This window comes from Tinamus guttatus, unplaced genomic scaffold (genome assembly GCF_059628265.1).
Source record: "Tinamus guttatus ecotype Peru unplaced genomic scaffold, ASM5962826v1 Tinamus_guttatus_pri_ptg000710l, whole genome shotgun sequence".
Classification (NCBI taxonomy): Eukaryota; Metazoa; Chordata; class Aves; order Tinamiformes; family Tinamidae; genus Tinamus; species Tinamus guttatus.
Genome location: NW_028289244.1, coordinates 713,304 through 726,994, shown reverse-complemented (window position 1 = coordinate 726,994; position 13,691 = coordinate 713,304). Strand labels below are relative to the sequence as shown.

The window sequence follows — 13,691 nt, the reverse complement described above, 5'->3', positions numbered from 1 at the left end:
TTCCTGCATGGCTGCTCATTTGCTGGAGGAACACGGAGCTGGCACGTTTTCCTGCAGAACCACTTCTCATCCTGGTTCTTAAATCCATTAACTTAAGAAAACAACATGAAAATCTGTTTCCTGGCTCTTGTTCTCCGTTCTCGTAACTTATCCTGGCTGCCACTTCTCTTTTTCTCTTCCTCTTATTGCTTCTGGCTCACTTGCCACTTCAGAGCCTGCAGAGCCGCCCTTCCACCCCTGCCCACCGGGCACTGGAATGGCCAGAGCACTGAGCGTGCATCTTCCTTCTTCATGTAGCTTTCCAGATGTTTGCACTGAAAGAACAGAAAATTTTGGGTTTTTTTTTTTCTGAATTTGCAGAAAAGGGTCAAAATTAAGGGCAGCACCCAGAACTAAGGAAAAAAACCTTCTGGGCCTAAATGGAGCACATATGGCTGTGGGTCTGCAGAGAGGCGCCGGGCGCTCCTGGCTCTGGCCCATGCAGGTCTCCGCAGCGTTTTGCGGAGCCAGTGTGATTTGGGGTGGAAGGAGCCGCGAGGTTCACATCCAGATTTTGAGTCCTACCCTACCAGCACAAACTGCTTGGTCTGATTTCTGGGCAAAGTCATTGTAGTTAGTGGGGATTTCCACGGGATTTTGGAGCTGTCACTGTTTGTATTCAGGAAAGGCAGCAGCCTTTCTGTAATCATGGTAATAGGAATCATTTCTAGTGAAGCCAACAGTGGCAAGTGAACGTCAGACTGGCATCAGGGTAGGAGAATTGTGTGCGAGTGTAGGCCGAAGTGTCCCTGGCGGCCAAGGGAAAGGAAAAACTTGGTCCAGCTTCCAGGAGGGAGACACAGAAAAGACGGCACGGCAAGGTCTGAGGCAACTGAGCCAGACGGGGGGAGCTCATATTTATACAGGGAAAACTTGCATCTTACAGGTCACACGAGGGCTAATGCACAGCAGATATCTCTGGAAGCCCTCCAGAGAGGAAACTGGAGTTTGGTTTGGGAACTTCTGGTTCTAATTCCTGGAAACGCAGTTTTAGATCAATTTCACAGTGGTTTGAAACTTTTTTTCCCGTGGTTATACAAATTTGGGGAAAACATTCCTCTTGTTGGAATTGTCTTCTGACAGCATAACTGCACTGAAGCGGCCTGGGGTTCTGTACGGCCTCGAAGGTGCCTCGGGAGGAGCGTGCAGGACGCCGGGCGGTGCGCAGGCTCCCGAGGGACTCGCAGCTGCGCTGGTCCATCGGTGCTGCGTTTGCTGCAGCACAGAGCCGTTGCATTTTGCCACACAGCAGGCCTGCAGCTGCTGATGGATTGGGTTTTGCCCTAGCTAAAACCTACCCTGATTGCTACCTGCTCTTTTCACAGCTGGATCAGCCCCTGGCCGTGCAAGCCATGCTGACTTAGGAGGTAGCATGAGACAGAGCAACCCTGAGGCCCCAACACTAATGGGAGAGAAAACTCAACTGTTTAATAGTGAGTGCTCTTCTGCCTGTTGGATGTGCTGGGATTTGGTGCTCAGGTGCTTTGTGTTAGAACCTCCCATGGCACCAGGTGTGGGTGTTCAGCCCATGCAGGTACAAGAGGCTGGGAGGACGCTAAGGTTGCCTGTCCTTGGGGGAGTTTTCTGGGGGTGGCTGTGCTTTTTATCTGGGGCATGTGCTGCTATGGGGTCACCTATAGCCCCAGGGGGGTCTCCTGAGGGGAAAGGGTGCTCTGTATAGGGTGTTTAATGCAGGTGCTGGCTGAGCTCTGGCTGTGGGCTCTGTCTAGGTGATGTGGCTCTATTCCAGGAGCTGATGTGGGGTTGTCTTTTGGTGTGAATCCCTTGGAAAAAGGGGTTGCTGCCCCTGTGGGCAGGGAGGCTTGGAGAGCTGGACTCTGTGGGGTGGTTGAGCTCTGCTGTGGGCTTGGCCCTGCCAAAGGGGGCTTTGGGTATAAGCAGCTTCCCCTCCTCTCATTCCAGGTTGCCCCCACTGAACTGGGAGGCCAAATACTAACAGGCCTAAGGCAGCCACCTAAGTGTTAATATTCTCAATTTGGAGTTGGTTTCCTCAGCTACTGCTTCTCAGCCTGCCCTGCAAGCCTGGGATGTTATATTCCTGGATGCTCTAGCTGTTATGGTCAGCGCAGTGCTGCTGTACGTAGGTATCCTCTGAGCTCGCTACTCCTCTGTGTAACCTTGGTGTTATTAGATCCCAATACCCTGCAGGGGCCCAGGCCTGATTCTCATGTTCAGCCTCAAAAAGCTGAAATGCTCTTCTGGAGGGAAAGGTTGCCAAGAAACACAGGGCAGTGGGGCTCCTCCAAGCCAGGGAGTTTTTGAAAGCTTTGCATAAATAGTAGAAGCTGGAAATTGTTTTATGAATTTCATACAACATTCATTTCCTTACCCTACCTCTATAGCCTATGGTTCATTTGGCACGACTAGGTTCTCGGGGCTGCAGTTCTTGCTGTATCGGATGCCTGGGTTGCGTTAACTATTTTTCCGTTGATAATCTAATGACTTTTAAGGGTGTCACAAAGAAGACTTAAGGAATATAATATCCTACCTGACACAAATCAATGTGACAGCATAAAGCATGTGGCAGGTATGTGGTGGAAGAACTGCAATTTTGGGGCTTTGATAGAACTCTCTTTATATTAGAGGTAGGGAAGATAGGCTGCACCTCCCCTCCTGGTCATGTCCAGCTATTAATCATCTTCAGGATGGGCAAAAGTAAGGCAACGTGTGAAAGGATGGCGAGCCCCTTGACCCTTGCTCAATTGGGACCCTGCAATCCTTTGTGCCCTCTTCCACCCTGTTCTCCTGTATGAAGATCCATGGAAGTGTTTTTCCACAGAGTTTTAGGAGACCAAAGTTCCCATGTGCAACATGGATATAGGCTGATGTTTTGTATTTGTAGAGGAAATAAATGGCAGCTGCTTGGCTGGTCTTTAGATGAACTTTCTTATTTCCTGAAAAAAACTGAGAGTAAGAATAGGCAGACATAACTTTTTGGCCTTCCAGGCCAATGCAACTTTGTTAAATCTATAACTAAATCTTATTTAAATACTTATTCCATGAAACTCTTTGAAGATTTTGTACCCCTTGGTTCATTTATTATTTTTCCATTTCAGCTTCCTCCTCTGTGACAGTAATTTGCAGGGACATGACTAATTTCACTTTTTACTTCATTGTGAATTAATTTCTTTTCCTGTCTTTGTGTAGTTAGCTCTAATTTGGGCAGCCTGGCTGATGCCTCATCCCTGCACAAATGCCCCTGATAGCCCTTTATTTTCCGCTAGGAAAAGATTCCCAGAGAATTTGGGGATGTAATTAGTGATGCTGCTTGCTTGCTTTGGGCAGCCTTTCCTGCTGTGGGCCACGTTCCCACATCTCGGCGTGGCTGTTGATTTAGTCCTGAGCCTTCGGGGCCCGGCTGATGGCTGCAGAGCCCAGCGCAGCTGGCACCGCGCGAAGGATGTCCCCGTGTGTCACGGGGCTATCAGCCTGTGCTGGCGCGTGCAGCTCCATTTGAGGGACTGTGGCTGTGACAGCAGGGCCCCGGCAATCCTGCTGCTCTGATCCGCTCTTATTCTTGGAGATTGTTATCAGGGATGTGCTAAGAAGAAATAAAGCTGTAAGACCACTGGAATGCTCGTGAGACTGAGACCTGTGGAGCTGAGGAGGGGAACGGTGCAATTGCCTAAGATGACGTAGAGCATTTTTGTTCCCTTCCAAAGGGATTCATGCAAGGAAAGCCCTCAAACATGAAGCTGCTCTTGGTTTCATATTGCTTGTCATTTTTGTGTAGGAAGCTCTCTGCAGGGACATGTCCTTTGCTATTTCCCCAGCAGCTGCAGGGAGAGTGGATTTTTCTCCCTTTTCTTTGTATGCTTGCTAAATAACAACTATTTTGCTCCACAGAAGTCCTGCACGGATGTGACCTGGAATGGGAAAATCTCTAGTGAATCTGCTGGGCAGCACAGCGAACACCAGGGAAAAGGGACATCCTTCTCTCCAGCATGAGCTATGATCCCAGCCACGAGCAAGGCAACAGGAGTCTTCAACACCATTAACCCTCCCTTCGCCTAGAAGGTAGCTTATATACAGACACACTTGTGAACAGTGAAGTCCTTTTTGTGTGTTCTTCCTGCTACAGTGCGTTGTTAATGCGGGTTTCCTCACCCAACAATTTCTGATGCTGGTCTTCATGCTTCAGCACAAATGTCACAACTTGAGGTTATGACCGCACAGTCCCTGTCTCCATGACTAGCAGCACGGTCTAAGCCCTGCTGCTGCTACGCAGATGATAATGTGCTGCTTTGTTGTGTCTTGTACATGTACGCGGAGTGTCATTAACATCTAGGGCATGAATGATGCTCTAAAATGAGATTAGAGAAGGAGTCATTGTGAGTTGAATCAAGCAGTGACTTGTGCTGCTGAGTAGCTAAGCTGCTGGAATCTCGTGATTGTGGCATTCCTCTTTAAAATAATGTTTCTGTCTTTGTAAGTTATGTCCAATTTCTGAGCAGGGCAATGTAGCCATAGACCTGAGCATGATTAATTATACTTTCTAAAAAGCCAAAAGGACACAAACCAGTTCAATCTTTCACTGTGCCTTGGCATAAGGATCTCATGATCATCAGTCATCATCGCCACCAAATTAAGACACCAAAGGATGCTTTGGCTGTAGAAGCAGGTGTCCTGGTTCCAATGCTATGAGGCTCATCATCTGGGAAGCAAAAAGCCGAAGCGTAATATTGGGCTGGAGAAAGCCAAGGGGATTCAAGAGTATCTTCTGTGCCCTGGGAGGATCATTATAGCAGGCTGCTTTCAAACTCACAGCTCTGGAAGCGTCTGCTGCTTCACTTAGAGCAAAGCTCAGCTTCATCTGACCTGACACCTGCCAGGCAGATGAAAGGAAATGGTGGTGCTGCCCTGTTTTGAAGGTAGTTCCACTCAAACGTAGCATTTCATGTGTGTGATTTCATGCTTGTGTGATTTTTTTTTAATTTTATTTTTGCTTTTGTGCGTGGTTTGGTTGTTGTGTGTCTTCTTTTTTTCTTTCTTTTTTTTGGCTTAGATTCCTACTCTTCCCTGTGAGCGCCTCTTCCACACCCACCCGGGAACGCTGGGAATTGCCTTGGCAGAGACGAAGCCCTAAGTAGCTGGTGCCCCCAGGGCGTGTGTGGTTGCTGGGTCTGAAGATAATTGACTGTTGCAGAGCAGCAGCAGTAGAAGACGCCAGTTAGTCCAAGGCAGACGGAGAGATGGATGACAGGACGGTAGCAGCTACGGTTGTAGTAATAGGCGCTCTGCAGGGGACAGCAAACGGTTGCCCAAGGCACAAACAAATATAGTAACTTGGAAGGAAATGGATGTTGAGGTCATTCCTGCTACACGTAGCACTGACTAATAGTTTATCCCGTCGCTATTTGCATTCGGAAAGGAACCAGCTTCCAAAAACAACTAGCAGATCTGGAGTGTCCGGGAAACGAGCCCACGCACACAGTGCCGGCTCCTGGCACTTCTGATCCTCGGACTCTTCTAGACCTTGAATCCCAGGAAGACTTGGTAGCACAAGAGGCTAATGGCCAGGTTTGAGGAGGGGAAAAAAAATTGCTCTAAATCTATTGGTGGTCAACACTTGTAAACTGGGAGTTTGGGAGGTTTTGCAGACTGGGATCAAGGAGCCCAGTCCTGCTGGCTTCTTGCTTCTAACCCACTTGCAGAGGCTCGTGTGTTTCAATCACCGTGTCCTCTGCCGGCATCTCACTGAGGGTTGTCCTGGTCACCTGTGCAAATCCTCCTGAAAAGGGAAAGGAGGAATCGAGAAATTCCCATGATGATATTGGAAAGTCAAGGACTTCACTCTCACAGGTGCAACTTGGGTGTCACTGCATGGCAAAAGCTGTGCAGGAACATGGTAACCAGTTTGCGGCACATAAAGCTCAGTAGAACTCAGTAGAGGGAGCAGTTTTTGTCATGTTGAAGGTCTGAGACTATTTGCTGCAGCCATGGCAAGATCTATTGCACAAAAATACACCAAAGCTTATTCCTAGGGTGGCATGACTGTCTTGGAGAAGAAGGGGGAGCTCCAAGTGGCTACTTCAGGGTGCTGTGTTCATAACTAAGAAACGGTCTGGGCCCGTGATCTGATCCCTCAGAAGGCTGTCAGTGCACTAAGTCAATACCTGCCCTTTGATTTACAACAGGGGATTTATACAGGTTCATTGCAAAGGTCTGACATATTATTTGTAACTTTTATTTCCTCATACACAATAGTTCATGTGTGCCCAGCTTGGAAAATCCTTGCGAGCGAGAGACCTGGTGATATGTGGTCACATAATAGCTGCACCTTGAGCACTGTTGCTTGAGGGAAGTTCAAGGAACTTTGCATGTGGCTCCTGGTTGCTAACAGCCGAGATGCCTCCTACAGGCTCTTGTGTTAAATGAATGTTTACGTGTCCAAACCAGTCAACTCTGGGATCTAATTAATGGCTGGTTTAACCACCTTGGTTCTCCCTGTTCCCTCAGATCCTTTTCAGCACGGGTCCTCACGTCTGCAAACAGCAGCAAGCGTGGATCTGTACTGGTGAGCATCGCCTGCGCGCAGAGCCTCCGAGTGCGCTGCACGTGGGCTGGGCACGCCGGGTTTGCTGGCTCCACGCGGGCGCTGTGGGGATCGGGCGCCGAGCACAGGCCTTGCTGCCTCCCCGGGGCCCGTCCACGTGTGTGAGCTGCTCTGCAGTGACACACGGGGAGGTGACAGCAGCGCTGTGCTGCTGAGAGGGGATGGTACCACTGCCCGTCCCCTCCCTGCCACTGGGGACCTGGGAGTCCCCTGTTTGTCCTGCGCTACTGTGGTGCTGCTGGCCCTCCTGGGCCTCGCTCGTCCCACTTAAGTGGCAGAAAACTCTCCTGGCAAAGGGGAAGCGGCTGCTTTCCACAACGTCCACAGCCGATGTTCGTGTAAAGCAGGTCCTGTCAATGCCATGGAAGCATGAGGAAGCAGGCAGGAAAATGCAACTTGTGGCACGAGGGTGGGCGAAAGGGAAGCAGGGGAGAGGCGGTGCTTCAGCAAACTCTGGAGCTGCTCCAGCTGAACCTAATTCTACAAAAATAACTTAATTTTCAGACAAAAGCACCTCATGCAGCTGATTGCATGACCCACTAAAAGCTAATGCTGGTACAAGGGAAGGCTGAGAGCAGCAGCCGGAGATGATGTGAGGTGACACTGTTGTGGGTTCCCTTTCTCCCGCTCGCTCAGGACTGTAGCGGTCTGTGCCCTTGCATCAGTGCATGGGTTATTTGATCGCACAGTGAGCTAAGCCAGGCAGAAAGTGTTTTCTGAGATCATCAAAGCAGACAGGCAAATGGGCTGAGGGATGCAAGCTCTCAGCCACGGACAGGAAACGGGGAAGTTGTTGTTTGCAGTTTTTGTGTTTGTTTTTCAGCTGGCGCTTCACAGTTGGGTGCAGCGGAGTTTGGCTGGAGCTCTTTGGTGGCCCTTCCTCCCTGCTGCCCTGCTCCTGCACAGAGAGACGGTGCGAGCTTGAGCAGAACGAGGAGCACAGCGTGAGTGTGCCAGGGGGACAAGGGTGCTGATCCGGTCCTGGCGTGTGTGACGTTGCCCATGTGACAGCACTTCGCACAGTCTTGGCTTGTCCTCATCAGAAAACAATGGTTTCAATGCCATTACTCGCTGTGATCCTGGAAAGGTGAAGAAGTTGAGCATAAAAATTGTTTTGAGTCCCCAGTGCTCTGATCCTCTAAGGCAGTGTCCTATAAATCTAGTTACAGGTTCTTTTTTATTAGCTGTAAGTGCTGGAACACTTTTTTTTTTTTTTTTAATATAAGCAAGAGCAATGTGCAGGATAAAACCCAAAACTGAGCTGCTGTGGCTTTGCAGAGTGTGGAATAAAGGAGCATAACACAAACAACATCTATTGCCTTTGCAGAGCTGCGTGTGTATGGCATAAATTACAGCTAATTAAACTGTATACCCTGCTTTTAAGATAAGCATTTAATTATTATTGCATCCACTTTATAATTAGGAAATCTAATGCAAAATAAGGCACAGCTCACAAGCCACCCTGGAAGGCAGCGACTCGGTGAGGTAGAACAGCACAGGGAGAACTGCTGCGGGGCACGGGCTGTGCAAGGCCGGGTCCCCGTGCTTGGACGCACTCGCCGGGTAGCGCCAGCTCGCGCCGTTCCCGCTCGGAGCGGCACCACATCCGTGTCGAGCGCGGAGCTGGCAGCGGCCCCGCGCCTGCCGGGACAGGAACGCTGCGCCGGCCTGGCCTCCCGCACGCGGCCGGGCTGCCGGGGCTTGCGGACATCTCGGCAAAAGCGCGACAGCGGCAAAACCCCGTCCCGCCGTGCCCGTTTCAAGCTCCGCGACGCGTGGGTGCAGCCGGGGGGACGCCCGCCCGCGCTGCGGTGCTGCCGCCTCAGCCTGACCGTTTGGGGGGAAACACCGCGTTTTCGGGGCAGCGCCGACGGCGCGCCCGCGTTTCGCACGGCGCATTGGCTGCCTGGGCGCGCGCGGGGGCCGCGGTCGCCTCGGGAGGGCCTGCGGGGAACGGCCATTCCCGCTGGTCCGGCGCTCGCCGCGCCGCCCCCGACCGGCTCCATCCGGCTCCGTCCCCTCACGGCGGCGCGGGCACGCGCCCCGCCCCCTGCAGGTGACGCCGCTGATTGGCCGGGGGGCGGTGCCGCGTTCGAACGCGACCAATGGCGAGGCTCCGAGGAGGGGCGGGGGGCGTGGCACGGCCCGGGCGCGCCCGCGCGCGGCGCGCTCCCATTGGCTGCGGCGGCGGGGCGGGCCGGGGGGCCGGGCCCGGGCGGCGGCCCCAGCGCGGCGGCCTCAGAGCGGCGGCAGCGCCGCCCCCCGCGCCCCGCTCCGCTCCGCCGCGCTCCGCTCCGCGCCCGGCCCGGCCCCGCCGCGGGGCCCGCTCCGCCCGTGCAGTTTGTTCCGTTTCCCCGCGGTTTGGTATTTCGGGCGCTCTTCCCCATCGCGTTCCCCCCGTCGGCGGCGGCAGCATGGGGCTGCCGGCGCTGGAGTTCAGCGAGTGCTGCCTGGACAGCCCGCAGTTCCGCGAGCGGCTGCGCTCCCACGAGGCCGAGCTCGAGAAGACCAACAAGTTCATTAAGGAGCTCATCAAGGACGGGAAGTCGCTCGTCGCCGCCCTCAAGAGTAAGTGGAGTCCGGGGAACCGCGGGGCTGCCCCCAGGCAGGTCCTGTGGGGCTGTGGTGGCCACTGGGGCCACCTGGGCCGAAGGAGATGTCCTGCAGACCATGGTCCATGGGAGTCTACCTGAGCCAAGGGAGATGTCCTGGCGGATCCTGCTTCCTAGGAGTCCATCTGGGTCATCGTGGGGACCCACTTGAGCCAGGGGAGCCGTCCTGGGTTACCTGGTCCATGGGAGGTCACTTGGGCCAAGGGAGCTGACCTGGCCAGCCCGGCCCATGGGAACCCAGCTGGCCTGCAATGGGAGCCCACATGGGCCAAGGTTGTTGTTCTGGTCCATGGGAGCCCACCTGGTCCATGGGAGGCCACCAGGGCCATGGCAGCCATCCTGGTCCATCCTGGCTCCCCTGTTCTGTGGTGGCAGCCCAGGTTCATCGCAGCCTTCCTGGTCCAACAAGGTCCCCCCAGCCCCTCGTGGTCCCCTCCCTCGTGGCGGTTGCGGTCCCTGTGCACGGCTCGAGGGAGCCTTGTTCTGCCTGCATCTCCCGGCTGAAATGCCCACTGCTGGGTTTACAGAGGGCAGGGGACAGCGCGGTGCCCGTCCCCAGCCCTGCGCCCAGCCTTGATCCTACTGAAGGACCAGCCTTGGTCTAGCTGGGTCCTGGGCATGTTCCTCGCCCCCTTCCTAGCCCTGCTGGAGGGTCTCGCCCGCCCCCGCGGCATCGCGGAGCCGCCGGGAACGTTCCCATCGGGGCGGCGGCGGCAGCGAGGATTCCGACGGAGCAGAGCGGAGCTTCGGATTGCCTGGAAACAAGTTTGTCCTGGCGACCCCGCGGTGCTGCCGGGGCCGCCTGGGAAGCCGGGACACCGCGGGGATGGCTGTCCTCCAGCCGTGCCACCGCCGCCTCCCGCGCCGCCCGCACCGGCACAAGCTGCGGCTGGCCGGGCACTGGTGTGGGGCAGAGCTGCAGGGCGCTCCGGTTTCGTTTCTGTTTCATTTTGAGCGCTGGGCGAGGAGGAAGTTCTGACCCGGTGCCGGGGGGGAAGACCCGGCGCAGGGGTGTTGCAACCCTGCGTTCTCGCAGCGCTGCTTCGTACCGAGCCGCTGTTCCCACGAGCACCCGTCGTATGAACGTGTTAATCTTGCCCCATCTCTGGGGCCAAAAGACTCCAGAGTTTCACGCGCCCGGGCTGCCGGGCAGTGCAGTTAGGTCTGTTGCATCAGGTGGAATTTGCACCTCGGCAGCTGCATCTCTGCAGTTTCCCCGCTGAAGTGATTTGGGGTTTTCTGGGTTTGTCTCTTCCAGGGAAGCGGCCCAGGTGATGACGCTTCCCTGCAGGGCGTCCGTGCTGGGCGAGCAGAGCGCGCCCCAGCCGAGCTCTCATCCACGCTGTGTTCTGCCTCCCTTCACTTCCCCCTCGCTTGTCAGCGGGGATGGAGGAACGGGAGGAGAGGGATCGTGCGTGTGCGCAGCGAAGCGCATCCCTTGCACCCGTGTGCCCTTTGGGATGCCGCGGGGTTATTTCGGGAGCCACAGCGCCCACGCAGTGTGGGGACAGGTGACATTCCTTTGGCACGGGCGCCTGCGGAGCTGGAGTCGCAGCTGCCGGGGGTTGCGCCCTGCGTGCGTCGCTTCCCCTTGTGCTGCCGGTCTCCTCCTGCAGATCCTGTGTTGCAAAGTCCCTTGTGTATCAGTTCATCACATTTTGCGTTAGAAAACAAACAAACAAAAACCCCACCACTAGTAAGCAGATTGTTATGCAGATCTGAGGTGGGAGGTTTTCGTGCATCGTGTTTGCTTACGAGCTGCAATACAGCCTGACTGTTCCTGGGGAATTCATTTCGCTTGGGAACACATCAGTGCTGTGTTCTTTATTTATTGGAAATAAATTTTACAGCTGAAGTTGAGGGTCATGACGTTTATTTCTACACTCTGCAGATGGGTCAAAGCTCGGGTTGAGTGGATTTCCCAGGGAAGGCGGCCGTCCCCAGGGCGGTTGCTCCGTGCGTGTCGGGTCGCGCTGTGTGACACGCGCTTTTTGGTGCTCTCCATGGGTGTGATTTGCCTTTCTCTAGGGGCATTTGCATACGCTGGCTAATTTGGGTTGCCGGCGTGCTTGCACGCACTTGCAGGGGATCCCTGCCTCGCTTTGCTCCGGTGCAGGACAGCTGCCGTGATTCCTGGCATGTGGAAGGGCGCAGTCCTGCGCTGCAGACTTTCACTAGCCAAAGCTGCAAAGACTGTCTGCGTTGGGACAGGAAGAAAGTTCACTGCTCTCTGAAGATAAGGATGTTTTTACGACTGAATTGTTTTCTAGCCTCTATTGAATACATTCTTGGATTAAATTTTAATTCCTCCAAGGGCGCCGGGAGTTTATTCCGTTGGTTTCCAGGAGGCAAGGATGCAGTGGGTCAGGGCGCGGATGAGTCAGTCTTCGTGTCGCCGTTGCCCTGTTGCTAGCAGCAGTGCAGCAGCAGGCGCACCGCGCGCACGCAGGCACACGTGTGCGGGGACACACGAGCACAGAAGTTCCTCAAAGAAGGGTCTGCGAAGCGCTTCCCTAGGAAGGGTTAGTGGAGCCGGACCCTGGTGTGCTGGCCTGGGATGCAGGGCTTTTCCTCTGTGGCCGGTTGCCGGCGGGTTTGGGAACAGAATTCGGGTGTTGCTGTCCGTGCCCGGCATGGCTCGCATTGCTCGCCGGCTTCCCTCCATGAGCCATCATTTCTAACCTCCTCTATACTTTGGTTAACTCACAAAGTCCCTTATATGCTGCTGCCAATTGGCAGTGATTCCATCAAGTTGTTCGGTGAGCTGAGAGCCTTGGGAGAATGCAGGGTTTGGTCCAGCTCTTCCCTCTGAATCTAGATGAGCGTGGCCATCTCTAGGTGGTGGTTTAACCTAGGCAGGTGCTGCCGTGCCTGTGTCCTATGTGAGTACGAGAAGTCTGAGTTCTTGTCGAGTTATAAAGGCTATTAGAAGCCTTCAGGGTGCCCGTGTGAATGTGGATAACGATGTTCCTGAAGGTGGGAGCTGCTGCTGTGTGTTGGGGTGGGACAGGGAGCGGGTCCGCTGCGTTTCGCAGCTGCGCTGCAGGGAAGGGCGCTCCCGAAAGGCTCTTCTGGCAGCGCTGCGGTTTGCTGTGAGCCCCGCTCGCTGAATGGCCTAACTGGTGATGGGTCTGGGTAACGAGCGTGAGGCTCGCTTGTCCTCTCGAGGGGTTTATTTTAGGGCATCGTCAAGGGATGTGTTTGCATTTGGCTTGGTAAGTGCGTGTTTGGAGCGGCTGTTGGGACGTCCTGTGGTCAGCACTGCCTCGGACGCCCCACGGGCTCTTCGTTGGCCCTGGAGGTGTTGCCGCCCGGGCAAGCAGGTCGGGATGACCGGCGGGTCGGGATGACCGTCAGGCCTCTCATGCAGGGGAGTTTCCTCCGGGGCGCAGGAGCTTGAAGGTGTCTCGGATCATGGCACAAGCGAGGCAGTTTGATACTGAAATCGTTCGAAGTCTTGGCAATGTCCCCTCACACTTTCCTTCCTCTTGCATCTCCGTGGCTGTCGCACATCCTCTCTGTTTGAAGGCAGGCGTTGGGAGGGAAGGCAGCGTCGGCTTCTTCCACACCAGGAGTGGGTGAGCGGGGCTGGCAGTGCGGCCAGGACTGCGGTGCAGCGAGGATGAGGAGAAGGAGCCTTCCTTGCTGCAGGGCGGTTCTGGCCGCGCTCAGCTCCTCGCGCTCCCCCAGACCCTGAGTGTCGGCCGCTCTGCGCGCGGAGGGGAGCCTGGGCTGAACACACGGGGAAGGCGTCCTATGGACTTTGTGGAGGGCTTTGTGCAGCCGTCCTGCTTTTGCCCTGCTCAAGGGAGTGGTAGTGCTGACTGGGAGCTTCCTTTCGCTCCTTCATTAAAAAAACAAAGGGAAGTTCAAAAATAATCCTCCTATGCTGAAGGCCAGGTCTTGCTAAGCGTCCTGTGGTGTCCAGGGCCCCTCTGAAGTTCGTATACAAATAATAATATTTTTTTTTTTCAGAAAGGGAGTATCTGTCCCCATTTCTCTTGTCTTCCATGACTTCCTTTAGTCAGTGACCTGCTTTTCTTGCAGACATCTGCCTCTCTCTCCTCCTACACCAGGCATGAATTATTCAGGAAGTTTCTGCGAGTGCAGAGGCCCGAAGCAGAGGTAGCTCCCGCCGTCGCCGTGTCCTGCCCGTGCGTCGTGCTGTGCCGTGGCTCGAGGGGCCGCAGAGCCGGAGCCCTCGGCTCGCTCCGCGCGTGCGGACATGATGAGCGGCGCCGATCCCAACCCTGGAGACGGTGCTGTGGGCTCCCTGCTGCTCCGTGATGATGGAAATGCTCTTGGCTGGACAAAACGAGGAGGGAATGTGGCAGGGCGAGCCCGGTGGAGCCGCTGGAGCACAGGGCTGAGGTGCGACGTGTGTCCCGCGCCGCAGTACCAGCGGGGCCGGTTTGTCTGAAATAAATGGAGCTTTGGAGTTGTAAGCTACTCAAGGCCCCAGA

The 13,691-nt window shown here is 54.9% G+C and overlaps 1 protein-coding gene across 2 annotated transcripts in view; it reads left to right on the top strand.

Annotated features, from left to right (window-relative positions):
* The first annotated feature begins 9,018 nt into the window (after positions 1-9,018).
* The window catches only part of ARHGAP26 (Rho GTPase activating protein 26), a 76,406-nt gene continuing 71,733 nt past the window's right edge, over positions 9,019-13,691 (top strand). For both annotated transcript variants that reach the window (XM_088536894.1, XM_088536893.1), the window contains exon 1: positions 9,019-9,184. In XM_088536894.1, the coding sequence (XP_088393020.1) occupies positions 9,031-9,184 (154 nt within the window). In that variant the 5' untranslated portion in view covers positions 9,019-9,030. The remainder of the gene's footprint in view (positions 9,185-13,691) is intronic.